The sequence below is a fragment of the Cervus canadensis genome, chromosome 25, assembly GCF_019320065.1.
Source record: "Cervus canadensis isolate Bull #8, Minnesota chromosome 25, ASM1932006v1, whole genome shotgun sequence".
NCBI lineage: Eukaryota > Metazoa > Chordata > Mammalia > Artiodactyla > Cervidae > Cervus > Cervus canadensis.
The window spans coordinates 26,677,482-26,697,077 of NC_057410.1; the positions used below are offsets into that span (position 1 = coordinate 26,677,482).

Here is a 19,596-nt window from a genome sequence, read left to right on the forward strand (position 1 = left end):
TTCCAGGAACTTGTGTAGCTTGCACCATACTCCTCATTATATGTTTCCTGATTGGTTATAAATGGATTTTAGACTTCCAGTAATCAGTATTAAATGATACAGTGTTAAAGTCACACCAGTTACAACCTGAAGGGCAAGCTGTATTTCCAGAATATTTTCCTGTTGTATAAACCTGTTAAATCCATCATATACAAGAGGTTCGGCAAGGACTTGAGTTATGATGGGTAAGAGTTGTGAGTTCCTATTCAACTGGAGCAGAATCAGTGGGAAAAGAATTACTTTGTTAATATTAATTTAATCTTGCCCAATTTTGTACTGGTCCCTAACACTTTTGTGAGTGACAGTTACTTTTTTAAAAAAGGTACAAAATAAATGTATGAATATGTAAATGAGCTTTTTTTTTTTTTTTTTTAAGATATAGTCCTAGAGAGGTGCTTACATTTTGTATAATCTTGACATGTAAACTGTAAAACTTTGCAGGGCCGAAGTTCTGTACCTGTGAGGTGACACAGGGTGGGATTTTCAGGGGAAAGGGGGACTTGATGTTTATTGGCCACCTGTTAGATGCTGGCACTGCTGGTGCTTTCTGTAACTCGTCTTGTTTTGGGCTCTCCCACAGCAATTAGCAGAGGTGAGTTTCCTTAGCTGACTTACGTGGCCCTTAGCAACCCAGTGCTGTCTACTTGTCCAGCCTCATCTTTTGTCACTACCAGTTTTGCATCCTGTGCTTCAGCTAGTCTCGTTTCTTCCAGATCGTCAAATGTGCTTTGTTTCCTGTCCCCTCCCAGGTTTCTTACCTGACTCCCCTCTGTCCCCACCTCTGTGCCTCTCATAAATAATGCCTACTTAACCCTTCTCACCTTGGTTGAGGTCTCACTTCCTTGGGCACCAACCCCGAACTTCTTGAAGACTCTTAAGTCCTGTTAGAGTAGGAACTGTGTCTTCTTGCTTACCATATTATTCCTGCCAACTAGTGTAATCCTTAGAGTATTTATTAAATGGATAAATAAGCAAACAGCCTTCTCAGATGGGCAACTTTGTCCCCTACATAGCTTGTAAATGGTGGCCCCAGAGTTCAAATGCAAGGACACCAAAGCCATGTTTTTTCCACTGCACTAAGCCTCCCACAGTTGTAGTCACTAAACACTCCAAGGAGGACTAGCAGGCAAATGAGGTAATTGAATTGAAACAATATACCTAATTACATAATTGATCCAATATAGAAACATAATGAAGCCAGTTTTCCACAAACCTAATCATGAAAATACTGTTTTTACTATCTTTTAAAAATTGAGTTATTCTGATTTTAGACTTACACAGATTAAAATAAACGGTGCAGTAAAGACACAGTGAATACAGTGGAGGTTGTGGGATCCTGTGCTGTATCACCCCAAAAATACTTTATTCTCGGGGTCAGATTCACCTGTCCCATTCCTCCCATAGATACATTTTCTTTTTTCTTAAAGCATGTTTGCAAAGACAGAAGTCTCTGCCTCCCAAGGTACAGTTGAACATTAAGATTATGCAGAAAATGTTTTCATTAAGTAAAATGTTACAGGAGCTATCACTTTTCTTTCTCTGTATTCTCCTTTTGTTACCCCCCTTTTGATTATAAATCTCTTTCCCTTTTAAAGAACCATATCACTTTATCCTTTGGAGTCTGGTCACTGTTTACCTCTCCAGCCTCTTTCCTCTTACCTCCCCAAAGTCCACATGATTTACATAAAAGTATTTCAGCCCTTGACTGAGATTGGGGTTCCTCCTGTGAAACCCTTTGCTGATCCCGTTTCTTGGCATCTATTATGTGAAATAATCTGAGGAGTTGTGTGTCTTCTGTACTAGATGGTAAGCCTTCTTAGGGCATTTACTGTCTCATAAGAATTCATACATCTCAAAACTCCCAGAACTGATAGTTCCCAGCACATATTACATAGTTAAGTAGTACACTGTAAAATAATAATAAGTCTTGGGCCTCAGATCTCCTTCAATGTGAGATAATAAATCAGGGGTAGTTTGAGAGCAGGAAGAAAGGATATAGTCATTTTAACTTTCTTACTTCAGATCCTCACAATTTGACTTCTAGATTAAATTAGTCTTTTGTTCTTCGAATTTCTGTTGTCAGGAGCTAGCACTGTTCTAGTTCTGTTAGTTCTCTCTGGCTCTCTAAACTGAAGTAGAACACGGACCTACAGTTTCACTTGAGTGGGGGAAAGAGTTCAGCAGGACTAACCATAGAATATTAATCTTTTTTAAAAAACTGAATGAAATTCAGTGCACAAGCCATAAATTGTAACTCTCAGAATCATTTAGGAGGGTTTATCTGACATCAGACCAAATGCTGCTGTAACATGTATGCCTCATATGCTCAGAGCGCTGGAATAAATTCCTGACTTCTGCTTCCCTTAGCTGTCCTATATTTGGTTGAACTTTTCTCTTTTTATTTTTTTCTGCATGCTTTTCTAATTTAGAAAGTCAGAGCTGGTCTAAATACAGACGCCAGTGAATTCCTCACAGTTCTCCTGGAACCATGGAGAGCAGTACCTCTGTGGCCTCTCGTCTTGTTTGTAGAGCTCACCTGTGCCCTGTGACCAGCTGGCTTTCCCACTAAAACCCTGACTGCTGCTGGGCTGAGCGCTGTTTCTTATTCCAGGAAGTCAGTTCCCCAAAATGTAGTTCACTGTTTGGCACTTTAGTTGTTGTTACCAAAAATAAGATTTTTATATTTGCCATCAAGATCATTTCCTTTTAAGTAGACACTAATTAATAAGTACTTGTGAAAATCAGGGTAGCAGCCCATCACAATGTTCTCTAACAAAGACACTGAGGAAGATAATAGAGGCACTTCAGCATTATTTGAACATAAGGAGATAAGCCAGAAGAATTTAGATACTGATTAAGCCCAAAACCAAAAAAAAAACAAAACATCTGCAACAACAACAACAAAAACAGTGAATGACGTTTAAATGTTCAAAAATGGGTTTTTAAAAAGAACTTAAAATAACCTCTAGATTTTGGCTGTTTTATTTTTGCAAACTTTGGTTCATAAGCCTTTCTTTGAGATTCGCAAGAAACTTTACATAAAATGTTTTGCTGCTGTCAAAGTTGAATGTGTGCTCATTGAGAAAGATATGGAAGGTCTGTGTTCTAGGCAGGATCGAGAACTTCTGTTTTTCTAATTCCACACAGACACGTCTTCGGCCTCTGAGGATGAGGGCTCTCTGAGACGCCAAGCTGCGCTCTCTGCTGCCTTGCAACAGAGCTTACAGAATGCTGAGTCCTGGATCAACCGGTCAATTCAGGGATCGTCCACTTCTTCATCTGCATCTTCTACGCTGTCCCATGGAGAGGTCAAAGGAACCAGTGGGTCTCTAGCTGATGTATTTGCCAATACTCGAATAGGTAGGAGCTGAATCTCCCCAAGAAATTATGTTCCGTTTGGCTCCCAGTAGCCAGGAAATAGTTTATGATTTGTGTTAGGTTTTCTCAGGGTGGCCTAAAAATATAGTATCAGAATGAACATGACAAACAATGAGGCAAAGAAGGAGACAGGAGCAGCACATTTGGAACAATGGAGGATGTCTGCTTTATTGGCGATAGTATTGCCCACCTGAAGCCATAGATATTTCCATAAGCAATACTCAAGCTGCAAGATGTAACACCAGTCTCAGTGTGCTTTTCCCTGCTGGAGAATATTCCATCAAGGAAAAAGTGTTCAAAGATACAACATCTTAGATTTTTCCCAGGATTGTTGCCTACATTCTCTCTCTCTCAAAAAAAAAAAAAAAAAAAAATTAAACCTGAGAAAATTCGGAATTAAGACAGTATCAGTGAGACTCTTTTGTCTGTAGCATGAAGACTGGATTTATAGTCCTTGCTGCTGTACTGTTGCTACAACAGAAGTGTGCGGGCTGAGAATGTCGGTCAGTGCTTTCGCTTGACTTGGCTTTATGTTTGTGTGTGTGTGTTCTAAGCGTCTGTGACATCTGCAGATAAACATAAAGTTCAAGTCTCTGCCTTTGCTTAATTAGTTGGTACACACAGCATGAAGCGATATATATAAACATCATGTGTCTGTGATACTATTCCTTTTTTCTTGACAATCCATTTGCATTTTGGTGTCTTAATTTTTTGTCAGTGACCTTCCTGTACCACTTTATGTTTATTAAGTGATTTCTGAAGAGGAAAAACTTGGAAACCTTTTGATTCAAGCCTGTAATTTTTTAAGAAAGTAGCTACCTTAAGGTCATGCTTGCCCACATTAAAAGGTCAGGGCCAGCAGCCGATGGCTTGTCTTGTGCTCTTAATTGACTGACACACACACACACACCCCCACCCCCACCCCAAAGCAGCTACAGATGAGCAGACTCAACACTTCTCCTATTGGGAGGGTTGGCAGCAGAGCCATGGCGGGATCAGGTTTTATTTCCACATGGTCTAAGAGAGCAGTTTCACTTGTGAAAAATAGTTTCCTGGTACTCAGTTGACTTTATCTCAGTTTTTGTTAAGAAGGTGGTTTTACCTGACTTCATATCTCATATTGCTTCTACTCTGTGAAAAGTTCAGGAGCTCACAGGAACCATTTTATCCAACATTATTGCCTTTTGGATGTTTGCTCTAACAGAAGTTAATAAGTACTTCATGCTTCTAAAGGAAAAATTTGAAAATACAGATAAAAGGAAAAATAAGCTACAGCCCCACTTATGTATAACACTTCAATGTTATCACTTTCATGTAGATCCTAGACTTTGCTATTTGCATAACGTAAGGCTCTGGTTTTGTTTTTACAGAAATGAAATGGTACTAAATAGAACCTGCTTTTATTAGCAGACATGTCTGCTTTTAAAGCAGAAATCATTTATATTAATATAGAATCATACTTTTGTCTTCATGGTTTCAAAATATGGCACTGTATGGCTCTGCCATGGTTTATTTTAGCCATTTCCCTATTTTGGACATTTAAGTAGTATCCAGTTTTTGCTGTATGAAAACTGGAATGAACATCCTCACACACACAACTTTGTGTATTCGTTTGATTATTTCCTCTTAGGATGTATGCCTATAAGTGGAATTGGATCAGGTACCTGGGTCAGGTAAAAAATGTCTATTTTTAGTGCTTCGTTACCACATCATCCTACAGAAAGACTATACTGCAGTATACTTGTGCAAAGTATTTAAAGCTGTAAAAAGTATTAAGCTAGTAAGTATAGACTTTTGGGGCCTGGAAACCTAAATCCTGAAATAATTTTAGAAATTGTTTATATTATGCTTTTTTCCTTATTCATAGTTTTGAGTGGCTTTTCATTATTCTTGTGAACTCTACGTTTTGCTTCCTCTAATTTTCTCTTTCTTCTTCTAAATTTTTGGTAACACTTCCCTGTTCAATGGCTCTCTTCCAGCTATATCATTATTTCTTTATAGTAAGAATCCCTACATGAAGCAGAATAAAACAGCACTGTTTGATCATGCTTAGACTAAGGGGAGAACCTTGTCTTTCAAGTAGATTTACCTATGGGTTGTTTTACAAAAATTAAAAGTGGATTTTATCTGGTTTTCTTCATCTGAGACTTGAGCTATCTGACCCACTTCCAAGACACAATTTCTGTCCTCAATGAGTGAAGAGACATAGATTAAACCACCATAAACATGAAGAAATGCTCAGAGACTAGAATATTAGTAACTGTAATGATCATACTGACTTTGGTTTCATTTTGAAGTCACCAGCAATTTTTATTTTATCGTGGTTATTTTTATAACATTGGATTTCTACCAGATTTTCTGTGTAGAAAAGAATGTGTTTGAGAAATATTTGATATGTGATTTGATCTTACTAAGCCTGCTCAAGTTCTCAAAAGTAATAATTTTAGAAAGCTGATATGCCCTGGCTTAACCTGTTCCTCATCATATCTTGCTAGTAAAATTAGAGCTAATGCCCCTTTAAGTAGTTTTCTCTCTTGTTAAAAAACAAACAGTAGAAACAAAAAAAGACTTAAAGATTCTTATTCTTACTGCTAACATAATATAATTTTAAATTTTATTTTCTCCCCTCTTAGAGAATTTCTCTGCTCCCCCTGACGTCACTACAACTACCTCTTCGTCATCATCTTCCTCAATACGCCCAGCAAATATTGATCTACCCCCATCGGGGATAGTTAAAGGCATGCACAAAGGATCCAACAGGTCCAGCCTTATGGATACAGCTGATGGTAGGCAGCTGTTTGGTAGTTAAATACGGCATATTAGTTAAACTGCAAAAATTCAAATTATAAACAGCAGTGTGTAATGTCCAGCAGTGGCAGGACTTGTGACCTACTCACATAAGTCATTTCAGCTCTCTCTTTTCAGAGATACTTTGAACAAAAAGTATGGAAAAAGAAAAGAATGCTAGGAGAGAAAAGGGAGGTTAGATGGAATCTTTAAACAGTATTAATAATAGCACCATACTTTTACTCTTGTCATAAAAATTATCCTGTATGTATTTGTACCTGTTTAGCCCAGCTGAAATAGAATGAGACTGTGAAAAAAGGCCAAACATCATTAAAAATGAAAGCTCCTAAGAGAATTGAGGAACTGAAATATTCCTAAAATCAGTTAATTTTAACTTACCATTTTTTTCCCTATTAGGTGTTCCTGTCAATAGCAGAGTATCCACAAAAATCCAGCAGCTTCTCAACACTCTGAAACGACCCAAAAGGCCTCCCTTAAAAGAATTTTTTGTGGATGATTCTGAAGAAATTGTGGAAGGTAGTGGTAATAATACCAAACCATGTATATTCCTTAGAAATTTTGTAAACAGTTACTGCATGTAAATATTACAGGAGTTATGGATGGATAAGGCATCATTTTTGGTTGAAGAGTTCATAGCTTTCTGATCTTCTTTCCCTTACGATCATTTATATTTTAAATCTCAGGTGAAAAGTAGAGGGAGAGGAGGGAAAGACAAGAAGATAGCTATGGAACATAGAATTATCCTTGGAAATAAGTTTTTTAAAATTAGGAACAAGCACATAATTTTAAAAATTATTTATATTTGCCATATCTTAGAATAGAAGTATCAAATTCATCCTCAAAAGTTTGCCCCCTTTTTTTTTTCAACATATAACCCAATCATTTTTGTTAAATCAGTCAGTCAGTACATATGTAGATCTGTTTTAACGTGGTGGATGGTGGAAAAGGTTCATAAAAATATAGTCACTTCCTTCATGTTGTTTCCAGTTTAGACAAAACATACACTACAGTCGAAAACTGAGTTTAGTCAATAAGTATGTATCAACTGGTACTGACAGCTTGGAGAAAGGAAGAAATCGGTCTCATCTGTATGGTTGGGGAAAGCTCCCTAGAGAAAGTGATGAGTGATTTATTCACTCAATAATTTAAAAAATATTTAGGGATAAAATGAATCTAGAATTTAATAGAAGGATTGGGAAGGGACTATGTGGGGGCATAGAAAGTGGCCATTTGATATTAATAGTTATTAAAGGTGGGTGATGAATAGATCTATCTAAAAACAGCCTTTGTCTGAAGAACTGAGCCTTGGTCGCTTTGCAGTCCATTTTTATGTCCTGAGACTAAGAACAGACTTTGATCGCATCAGACCTTAACGGAACTAAGCCTGTTAGTAGACTCAACCCAGTCTTAACCCATTTGGTGCAGCAGAAAGCACCAAGCAACATAATGTATGAGCTTAAGATGAATTTCTCTTTCTTTTGGAGTCACTAAACTCACTGAACTATGGTCATCTTTCTTGATGAACTGAATTTTCAAGTGTCTATGTCAGTAATAGCCTCTTCAGTCTTTTTAGTACTGTGTGTTCAGAAGGCAAATGAAAGTCAAAGTCTAACAGGAATCATACTTGAGCAACATTTATTGGCCGAATAGAGCTAACAGCTTCCCACTAATGTTAAATAGGCAATGATTTTTCATTTGAATGACAATTATCTTTGGAAGAGAAAAAATACCTGTATGTCTTTGGAAGTCTGGAAGAGTATGCCCCAGGGTCTGCAGTGAGGCCTAATGGATGGCAATAATGTATGGACTTTTATGACCAGAACTATGCTTACCATATATACAGTTTGTCTGTAAGAACAAAACTATTTATTTAGAATCACCCATGTTTATTTTTATAGTTAGATGGTTTAGGGTCTGGGAATATGCAAACGTTATTTACCTAGGGTGGTGAGTTGGAAAGTGAAACTGTTAATTTTGTATCAGTAGAAAAATGAGTGAAGACATTTTAAGTTTTCCCCAATCTGTCATTAAACTGAGCTTTAACATGCATTTCATTTCATCTTTCACTTGCCCTTCTAATACTTGCTGCTCATTCCGTCCATTCTCTCTTCTGTGCTCCTTCTCTCATCTCCTGTTCACCTGGCTAATCCCCACTCTTCCTTTAAGACTCAGCCCAGGCATTACCTCCTCCAGGTGGGCGCCCTCATCCTCTAAGCTAGGAGGCATGGTCCTCTTCTGCCCTTTCTCTTCGTATCTCTGTCATGCACTGGCCATGTGTACTTTGCTCTGTGTACGAGTGTGCTTCCCCACTGCACGCTGGATGCTCCTAGAGGGCATGGCTCTGTACTATTTGTACCTGACATTATTAGAAGCAATAAATGTTTGTTCAAAGAATGATACGTGCAGCATTTATCTTCTCAATGTTTATCATATCTTACATACAGAGTTGACATTCAGTGAGCACTTGACCTTTTGTTCCATATGTAAATTATCCTTCCTGCTATGAAAATACAGGATTTTTTTTAAAGTTCAAGCAATACTTGTTTATTGTAAAAAAATTAAGAGGACTTTAATTTTGTCTCTGTGAAAAAGTGTGAAATATTATTCACCTCTAGTTTCTGGAATTTACCCTATTATAAATCTACTGCTTTAAAAAATTTTTTTTTTTGCCACACTACATGGGATATTATTTCTCCCACCAGGGATCGAATCTGGGGCGCCGGCAGTGAAAGCGCTGAGTCCTAACCACTGGACCACCAGGGAATTGCCTAGTGCTTTTCTTTTTTCTCCCCCAAGTTCCATTCAATTTAGTTAAGGCGATTAAGCAACCATTACATATTAGGCACTAAAGGCAATAAGAAGAATGAGAACCATGTCTTCTCCTTAAAGAACTCTCAGTCTAAGAGGGAGAAAACCCTCTAGAGTAATAGAAGCTCTTAAGTATCCTCAGTGCTTTGTTAAGAGTGCACTCACGTGAAGTGTGGAAGCACTAAGGAAGGAATGGCCGGGCGGCTTCCCAGGGAAGGTATATCCTAAGAAGGATGAGTGTACGTTCACCAAGAGGCAAAGGGTTGGCCATATGAGATGTGCGCAGAGGTGTAGAGACATGGAAGGAACATTGTCGTTCATGCCCCTTATCTTCCCTGATTCCAGTAGGTCCCTATTGTATACCTGTTATTATATTTGCATTTTACAGATGAGGAAAAAGGAGGCTCAGGTAACTCCTTTTGCCCAAGGTCACACTAGTAAAAAGTGAATGTAAACTTGGGTTTCCTGACTCACAATTCCATGGTTTTTTATTAAACGTAACCTCGTGAGGTAGATAGAACCTGACTATCTAACATTAAACACAAACTAAAGATTTTAAAACAAGTTTACTAAAAATAAAACAACCAAAAAAATAATAAATTTACTAAAAATTGTAAAAGTGCTAAATGCAAATTTATGTTTTGTGCTTCTTTGTATGTCTGGGGATTTGCTTTGTCAGGGTCAAGATTTGTTGCCTAAAATGTATTAAATATGGTTTTACAGTTATGTGGGAAAATGAATTAATGGCCCAGTTTGTGGATTACTATTTCTAACAATGTCCTCTCTTTTCTCAGAGTGAGTTTAAGCCAGAAAAGGGTAAAGGGAAGTATTTTGAGATTAGAGACCTCAGTTATGTTAGCTGGTATTTGTACTTACTTCAGATCATATGTTCATATACCTGTTGGGGTGTTTTTTTGGTATAGTACCTCAGCCAGACCCTAACCAACCCAAGCCTGAGGGACGGCAGATGACCCCTGTGAAGGGAGAACCGCTAGGAGTCATCTGTAACTGGCCCCCTGCTCTGGAGTCTGCCCTGCAGCGCTGGGGCACTACTCAGGCAAAATGCCCCTGTCTGACCGCACTGGACGTAACGGGGAAGCCAGTTTACACTCTTACTTATGGTGAGTTTATATGAGTCCAGCTTCCTTTTCTCCTAATAGCTCTTCAGATTATCATGGGTAATGTTTTCATCTTGCTATCTAGTGGTTACTGGTCACTGTATTTTAGTAGATCTTTTAAACTATTTCAGTGGGATCCTAAGCTCCTAAGTATAGCTATTGCCAGATATTTTCTTTTGCTAAAGTGACTATTGCAAGCAGCTATTACTTAAAAGAAGAGACTTTGTAGATCCACTGATGTTTAAATACCAGGGGAGGATTTCAGGAAGACATTTGGGCAGGATTAATGGTGTATGGTAAAAATCAAGAGTTTTATCTAAAGATTGAAGTTGATTACTTTTCACATCTTTGTCATTTACTTCATCCTGCCACTTGCACATAATAGGCACAGGCTTCTATAGTGATCAAAGTATCAGTACTTTTCCATTTAGTTTTGTTTTATAAATTTTTAAAATATTTTTATTATGTTTTCTCTTAAATAACAAGAAGAATGGATTCAACCTGGACTGTGCAATTTTGTACTAGTTTATTCAGACAGATTCCTCTTTCCCTTCTAAAGTGGTGTACATTGTCCACAGACCTCCATATAGACTATTTTAGAGAAGAAAAATGGTTTTATTTAAAGAATTGTATAGATTGACATGAGTTTTCCCCTTTGATGCCTCTCTGAATGAGTTGTGTATAAAACTAACATGCCTGTGCAAAGTAAAATGATTTTTCTTTCAGTTTCTTCATAATCTAAAGTAAGAATTTCTAAGGTGTTTGGGAAAAGGAGCAAGAAAAGGGGAAGAATAGACTTTCTTCCCTAAAGTTGTTTTTAGCATTCATCTCAGGAGCTGTACATTAATCTCATCCATATACCCTTCAAAAAAGCAGTGAGATTTTTACATGTTTATTTAACATCTGTGAATATATCTGCATGTTTCACATAATTTCCATTTTTATTGTCTGTTTTCACTGAAATATAGTGGTATGGAATACTCAGTCATTTGAGTCATACTTCTGCTTTGCAGTTATTCAAGTATTCAATACCATATATGTAAGTGGTTCTTCAGAAAAGGCTTAGAAAGAAGTGGTCTGATTTTCAGTCTTGTGATAAAAAATTGTTTCCTTCCTTTTAAGTGTGATCAGCTCGCATCAAATTATTTCTAAAGATAGATTACATCAGAGAAGAATATGAAATATTGTCTAGAGTGAGCTTTTGGTGGTTTCCTTTTTGCTTGCAGGCGGGACTGGCTTTCCTAAACTAGAGTGAATGTAAAGCAGTTTTTTGGGGGAAGGCCTCTCTGTGTGTGGAGGGTGATGCTTGTCTAATGTATCATTTGCCAGTAATGGATATCTTATTCATTGTGCTGGTGAACTGAGTGCCTTCTTATTAAAGTAGACCTGTGTTTTTCTACACAATTATTTTCTTTTCTTTTTCCAGGAAAGTTGTGGAGCAGAAGTTTAAAGTTGGCCTATACACTGCTTAATAAACTGGGGACCAAAAATGAACCTGTATTAAAACCTGGAGATAGGGTAATTGTCTTTTTTGTTTTTTTTTTTAGGGAGGTGATGTTTTTTTGTTTTCTAGCATGCACATTCTGGATTTTTTTTAATGTTCAACAGCACAATTTATAAAACTGTTATTCTTAGAAATTGAAAATCATTTGGTTCCAACCCAGGTTATAATTCTTGAATGTATAGTTTGAAAAATAGTCGCATGTCTCTTTCTGTGTAGCTTCTAATCAGTATACTGTTTTAAGGTACTAGTGAAAATAAAGAGAAACATAAATCTTTCTGTAAATGAATATTTCAATATTTGGACAACAAAAGTAGTAATCAAGGTTACTCTTTGATGCCCCATAAAACTTTAGAAAACAAGTTCTCTGAAGTTTTATGTAGACAGGGAATGAAAATTATGTTACTTCTAAGGAGGAGCAAATTTACATCATTACTTTCTCTTTAATGAAGATGACATTATATTTTATTTAATATTTAGAGGTTTTTTGCACTTTATAAATAAAAATATTTCCAATCATCAAACATTGCTTTTCATTTGGAGTTATAGAATAAAACACCCAATGCATACACAACAGAATTCTTCTTAGTAGACTCATGATTACAGAATCTCCTAAACTAGCCTTTTAAAAATTCTGCGTCATGGCAAAGGGCAGCTAAAGTAGACTTTTACTTATAAGTGTGACATGTGAGCATTTGATAATCTTCACTGAACCCTAAGAAAGTAATTTTGTGTCTTCCTAACAACATGGACACTTGTGTGCAGAAAGGAAATGGGTTGTTTAAATGTCTTTTGGAGTTAGTATTTTTTTTAGAACTCTGGAAGGTTCACAGTTAAACTTGTCTTGGGAGTAAGTTAAGAGAATTAGAGATGGGAAAACAGGGGCCCAGTGTTATAATTAAGTTTCAGATGTTAATCTGTGAGTATCCACATCAAGCAACAAGCTCTGCAATGATCATGACTTCTGTGTTTTTGCATCTCTTGACGCAATTAGGGAGAGTCAATTGACCCTGTGATGCATTACACATGAGATCAAAGGGCTGAACATCTTATGGAGGTTTCACTGTTTACCTTTTTTAAGTGAATTAACTTTATATTCATAAAGGTTTCTACCAGTGATGCTTAAACTCCCAAATGCCTTCTTGCTAGAACACTTGCATTGTTGGTTAAATTATTAAGGATTTAATGCAGTGAATTTGTTAAAAAGTATTTGGGAATTCCCTGGTGGCTCAGATGATAAAGAATCTGCCTGCAATACGAGAGACCCAGGTTTGATTCCTGGGTCGGGAAGATCCTCTGGAGAAGGGAATGGCTACCTACTCCAGTATCATTGCCTGGAGAATTCCATGGACAGAGGAGCCTGGCAGGCTGCAGTCCATATGGTCTCCAAGAGTCAGACACGACTGAGTCTGTCTGACTCAAAAAAAAAAAGAAAGAAATCTTAGGTTTGCCTTAAGGTTGTAATTGAGTCCTTTCATTCTTGCAGGTTCATCTCTGAGAGAAATAAGACTTACTCTTTAATATGCTTGTCTCTCTAGAGAGATTCATCACATTTATTTTATTGCTTTAGCCCTGCACTAAATTACCTTAGGTTTTGTAAGTAATTAACTTACTACCTAAGGTGAGTTGTTTATTGCTAAATCACCAATAGCATTAAGTGAAAAATTTCTTATGGTGATGATGATAAATTACAGTATAGTCTCTAAATTGTGCCTTGTATAATCATGAGAATGACAGAGATCCTTTTAGATTTGTGCATCCTTCTCAGTAACTTCATTTTCTTTAGGCTATTAAATAGTTTGACTAATTGTCTTCATGATAAATGTCACATATAAATGTACTACTTAGAGATATTGAAAGCATTAGTCTGCTTTTATTGCTCTGTTATTGAATGTCATTATGCCTTTTAGGTAGCTCTGGTTTACCCCAACAATGATCCAGTCATGTTTATGGTGGCTTTCTATGGGTGTCTCCTGGCAGAAGTGATTCCAGTGCCGATAGAGGTACCTCTTACCAGAAAGGTAACACTGCTTAATTTAAGAGGAATGTAGCCTGATGTAACATGGTGGGCATCAAGGTTCTTGGATCAGTTGACTTAGTTACAACACTTAAAGGGGCTTCCCTGGTTGCTCAGACAGTCAAGAATCTGCCTGCAATACAGGAGACCTGGATTGGGAAGATTCCGTGGAGGAGGACATGGCAGCCTACCCCAGTATTCTTGCCCGGAAAATCCCATGGACAGAGGAGCATGGCGGGCTACAGTCCATGGGGTCCCAAAGAGTCGGACACAACTGCGTGTCTTAAGCACACACCACAGAACACTTAAAAACAGTCTGATCATTTTCCTAAGTACTTAACTTCACTTTCTAAAAACAGGGAAGTTGTAGAAAATTTATTTATGAATATTTTCAGGTTTCATGAAAATAACCTGTTTTCAACTAAGATAGAATTTTTATAGTATTATATGTATATACCACTTAAAAATTATGGGGACATACTTGACTTTTCAACAGTTAGCTTTTATAAGAGTCCCACTTTTGCTTCAGAGACTGTAAGTAATCCAAATTTATAGTAGGTGGAATCTTTCTGTAAGAGCATTTTCCTTAACATCTAAGATTTCTATTAAGTCCAAGTGTGATGCAGTGATGTGTTACTACTCTGGGTTATAGAATTTACTTTGGCAACACATCAGCCTTACTAAAATGAAGCATATGTAGCAAATGTCAAAGTTTAACCAAGTGATTTCTCCATGAGCTGTTTGACTCTGATTTTCTCGTGCAGTTTATTATTGAGAGTTGATGATGAAGACAAATATGGTGGAAACTGTAGATTTACAAGAAAAGAATTTTTTTTCTGAAAGGAATAAAAAACAAAATGAGTAGCATCCCTGAAACTCTGGTTGATAGAAGGAAGTATCTTTAGTTTGGTCAGGAAATCATAGGGTTGTTCTTAAATTATTAAGTTGGCAGTGTTTATGTGGTTTCATAATGATACTTTTAAGATGACATTTTAATGGAAATGCTTTAGGCTTTATCTTTTGGGTTTATTTCTCTGCTGCTGTTGTAAGGCTTAAATCTACCTCCTTTAAAATAGAATAAGAAGAAGTATATGAACTTGAGTATAATTGTCCATTTACTTTCATTGTAAATGTGGACATTTGGTGTCCATTTACATTGTTTATTTTGTTCTGACCAGAATTGCTTTCCTTTTGGATTTGGGGTTATGGCTAGGTCAGGACAACTTAACCATATTCACTTTTATTTCATTTCCTGAGATTAATTTAGAAAAGGAGCATTGCTGACCTTTGAGTAAAGTGGCCACATTTGGCTGGTGGAATTCATCGCTAGCAGTGTCAGATTAATAAAACATGGTTTGCACTCAGGAAATCATTGTGCTGTAGCAGTTATTTGGAAGAACATATTGTCACTGGATTTTGACAGTTGCCAGATACCAGGGGGATTTCATGAATGTATTGCACAAGTGCCAGAGCATTACTAAGTGTCAGATTTTGGGCTTGGGTGTGCTCACGTTCGCTCCCCTACCATGTTCATTATCTTTTCTCCACAGGATGCTGGGGGGCAGCAGATTGGCTTCTTGCTAGGAAGCTGTGGTATTGCCTTAGCTCTTACCAGTGAGGTTTGTCTAAAGGGATTGCCAAAAACTCAGAATGGAGAAATCGTACAATTTAAAGGTTGGTAATATTTGCACCTGAATTATCAGTTAAAAACTAATGCTGAGTGCTTTAATTAGTGTTTTAATTTAATAGTAGCTAAGTATTTAACATATTTTCTTATTTAATTCTCACAGTCTTATGAAGTAGGTACCATTATTATCCCCATTTTACAGGTGAGGAAACTGAGACACAGAGAGGTTAAGTAACTTGCCCAAAGTCACAGCTAATATGTGGCAGAGCAGCGATTTGAACCCAAATCTGTCTGATTCCACAGCCCACACTCTTAACCTTTATGCTGATGGTTGGAAAAGCTACTACTCTGTTCACTAAAACTAAATGCTACATGTAGAGACAGAGGATAGACCACTAACCTCAGTGGACTTCCACTGCCAAATGGACCTCCCAGTTGTTGAGGTAATGTCAAGGCCTGGTGTTAGCATGTGGAACAATTGTGCTTTTGAAAGAAGGTATAAATGTCTGGTGATTTATCACTAAACACTAAATGAGGTATTTTCATGATTATAAAATGATCTTGATTTGATCTCTTGATATTTAAAATGACCAATTCATTGTGAATTCCTTTTCTGATGGCTTAGGCAATTCAGTTTTTATTTTGGGTTTGTTTTAGGTTGGCCCCGGCTCAAATGGGTTGTAACAGATTCCAAGTACCTTTCAAAGCCACCTAAGGACTGGCAGCCCCTCATCTCACCTGCTGGCACAGAGCCAGCATACATTGAGGTAAGTCCCAAGTCTGGAACATACATTCTGGCTTTTCCTGGCTTTGGTTGAGGGCCCATAAAATTTAAAACTATCTTTTTGCAGTTTTAATATTAGTAGGTCCCCTTGGTTTGTTAGTTTGCTATTTTTTGCCCCATAAGATGCTTTCCAATGGCCCTTCTGTCCCAGTTATTTTGAGCATAACTACCTATTCAAGAGAAAGACAACAAAGAAATTGACCCTTGTCATGTAAGAAAGTGACAGAAGATTTTGAGAAGTTCAGAGGTTTAAGAAATGATTTACTGGCATAGGTATTTCTCTGCTGCTTTGCGGGTGGCAGTGGTAGGGGTGAGGGGGGAAGTGAGAGACTGAAGAAATGAGGAGGAAAAATAGCTGTGCTTGAAAAGAACAAATTTAACAGATAAAGAGCAAGAAGAAACAGATGGCTGGAGCGTTTGGTATTGAAGGTTCTTGTGGTTGCGTGATTGATTGATGACATAATCCAGTTGAGGGATTAAGTCCTACTGCATACTAGGCACCAGGCCAAGTGCTTTAAATGCAGTATCTCAGTCAGTCCTCCCAAGTACCCTGTGAGGTGTGGGGGGGTGGGGGGCTGTCAGTAAACCTGCTTAGTAGCTAAGAAGACTAAGACTTAAACTAACTTGAGTCACCAACCAAACGTTTGTCTAAAACCTTTGACTCAAAAATGACAGAGCTGGAACTCAAATTCCCATCTGTTACACTCTAAAAGCTGTGCCCTCGAGTACTCTGCATCTTGCTTGAGGCAATGTTAGTAAATGTTCAACAACTGTTTGCTAAGTTAATGAATAAACATCCATAAATTATAAAGAAAAAAAAAAGATTTTGGGAAAAAATCCCCCCAACCTTGAGCCCTGGCTTCCTTGGTAGCTCAGTTGGTAAAGAATCCACCTGCAATGAAGGTGACCTCGGTTTGATTCCTGGGTTGGGAAGATCCCCTGGAGAAGGGATAGGCTACCCCCTCCAGTATTCTCGGGTTTCCCTTGTTGCTCAGCTGGTAAAGAATCCGCCTGCAGTGTGGGAGACCTGGGTTCGATCCCTGGGTTGGAAAGATCCCCTGGAGAAGGGAAAGGCTAACCACTCCAGTATTCTGGCCTGGAGAATTCAGTGGACTCTATAGTCCATGGGGTAACAGAGTCAGACATGATTGAATGACTTTTGCATGAAAGGGAAGAGAGGGACTTCCCTGACGTCCAGTGGTTAAGACTGTGTGCTTCCAGTGCGAGGGCAGGTTTGATCCCTGGTCAAGGCACTAAGATCCCATATGGCATGCAGTGTAGCCAAGAAAATTTAAGGGAAGAGAGTGAGGACTAACTTGAAGAGGTAACATGGTGATGTTGGATGGAAGAAGGATTGCTTTCAGAGATGAAAGGGATTTGAGTATGTTTAAATGACAAACAAGTAAACAGCAATTAAAATATTCAATCTAAGCTGTCAGCTCTCAATCCATATCATCTCAGTGATGACATGGTTCTTCCCCTCATCCTCCTTAAAACTGTTAAGTGACTTCCCTGACTACTCACTGACCACTCCTTCTCAGACTGCTTTATTGGTTCTTCCTAAAAGGTGAAGGGCCCTTTGTTATGTGGCCGCTGTGTAGCTCTCTGAGCATGTAGAACTACTGTTCTGTACATTTCCAGGCTTCTGCTGTTCTGAATGAACTTGCAGTTTTCATTGGAACCCTCTTATTACCCACAGGACATTGCTAGTGAGTTTCAAGTGTCCTGTGGGTAATAGGAAGCTCTCAAAGTGGTGTCAGCAGAAGAGTGGTAAGAATAAATATGTGGTTAAAAGATGTATCTGTTTGGTGGGGTTAAGATAGGAAATGAGCTTTGACAGTTATCCAGGTGAACCCAAGTTTGTGGAGATGGGGATGGAGAAAAGTGGATGGATGGAACTGAGATGCAGCAAGGAAATAGAAGGGGCAGGACTTGGTGACTGACTCTGGAGAGGGAGGAGGCAAGAAAGACACGCAGGTTTCCGACTTGGGCAACTGGAGAGAGGATGGCATCCTTCACTAAGATAGAAAGTACAGCAGGAGGGACTTCCTTGCTGGTCTGGTGGCTAAGATTCCACTCTCCCATTGCGTGCTACAACTAAGAGTTCGCATGCCATAACTAGAGATTCCACGTATCACAGCAAAGATCAAAGATCCTGTGTGCCGCAACTAATACAGGTGCAATTTTTTTTAAAAGTGATGGCAAGAAAAGTTTTCATGGGTGAGGGGTAGAGGGGTGGTGTTGGTTACTTTGGGTTTCACGGGACTATGGGTCAGTCATGGTGAAGAGTTGACCCTCCGAGTCTGAATCTCTGGAAAGAGGTCTGAGCTGGAGATGGGGAATTGAGAGTCATCAGGAGTGTGGTTGGAGAAGGAAGTGGCACCCCACTCCAGTACTCTTGCCTAGAAAATCCCATGGACGGAGGAGCCCGGTAGGCTACAGTCCCTGGGGTCGCGAAGAGTCAGACACGACTGAAGCGACTTAGCAGCAGCAGCAGCAGGAGTGTGGTACCCTGATGGATAGATGTGAAAAGAGGACTTCCCTGGTGATACAGTGGAGGAGAGTCTGCTTGCCAGTGCAGGGAACCTGGGTTTAATCCCTGGTCTGGGAAGATTCCACATGCTGTGGAACATCTAAACCCATACGCCACAACTACTGAGCCTGTGCGCTAAAGCCCAAAGCTACCACTGCTGAGCCCACGTGCCGCAACTACTGAGGCTGTGTGCTGCCACCGCTGAAGCCTCTGCACCTCCGGCCTGTGCTCCGCAACAGGAGAAGCCACCGTGATGAGAAGCCCCGCACGCTGCAACCAGAGAGTAACTCGCGCTCTCTGCAACTAGAGAAAGCCGGTGCACAGCAGCAAAGAGCCAGTGCAACCAAAAATATATAAATAAATTTTTTTTTACCTGAAAAAAGAGGAGGAAGAACAGGACTTTTAGGGAATGCCAGCATTCAAAGGATGAGCTGAGAAAGTGGAGGGAAGGGAGAGAGAGAATATTGAATAGGAAAGAGGAGTATCACAAAAACCGAGAAAGGAGAAAGTGTCAAGAAAGGTGTCAGAAATTACAGAAAGGTCTGATACAGTGAAGTGTGCAATATGTGCTTTTGATTTAACAATAAAATAAAAAGTGACTGATCTTGGTAAAAAGCAGCTTGAGGAGGTATCGAGCAGCTTCGAGGTAAAAGCGAAATTACTGCTGATTGGTCTGGAGGCGTGAACAGGCCGTTTCCCAGTCTCCCCTCCGCACGAGGAGCTGCTGATAGACTTCCGCACCTTTGGCTCTGCTTGCTGTGTATTTGATGCTGTGCTTCTGTTAAGGCAGCCCGGGTCACTGTTTGTTTCAGCATCTTTAGCAGCCAGTTCACACTGATGACTAATTAAACTTTGAAGAATTTTTCACACTTACTTTTGTTATGCTTTGTCATTCCCTAGTCCTGTCTGTGTGTGATTGAAGTTTGGGGCCCAGTTGCATAGCCTCAGATATTTATATGAAGTGTTAAATTCAGCCCATTGTC

The 19,596-nt window shown here is 38.7% G+C and overlaps 1 protein-coding gene across 2 annotated transcripts in view; it reads left to right on the forward strand.

Moving 5' to 3' along the window:
• Window positions 1-19,596, forward strand: part of DIP2B (disco interacting protein 2 homolog B) — a 223,929-nt gene that overhangs the window by 153,734 nt on the left and 50,599 nt on the right. Inside the window, exons 5-12 of one of the 2 annotated variants that reach the window (XM_043447299.1) lie at window positions 3,187-3,399; window positions 6,051-6,203; window positions 6,622-6,741; window positions 9,957-10,154; window positions 11,578-11,669; window positions 13,563-13,673; window positions 15,220-15,343; window positions 15,954-16,063. In XM_043447299.1, the coding sequence (XP_043303234.1) occupies window positions 3,187-3,399; window positions 6,051-6,203; window positions 6,622-6,741; window positions 9,957-10,154; window positions 11,578-11,669; window positions 13,563-13,673; window positions 15,220-15,343; window positions 15,954-16,063 (1,121 nt within the window). Of the gene's footprint in view, window positions 1-3,186; window positions 3,400-6,050; window positions 6,204-6,621; window positions 6,745-9,956; window positions 10,155-11,577; window positions 11,670-13,562; window positions 13,674-15,219; window positions 15,344-15,953; window positions 16,064-19,596 lie in introns of both variants that reach the window. The other variant, XM_043447298.1, reaches the window with a different exon arrangement.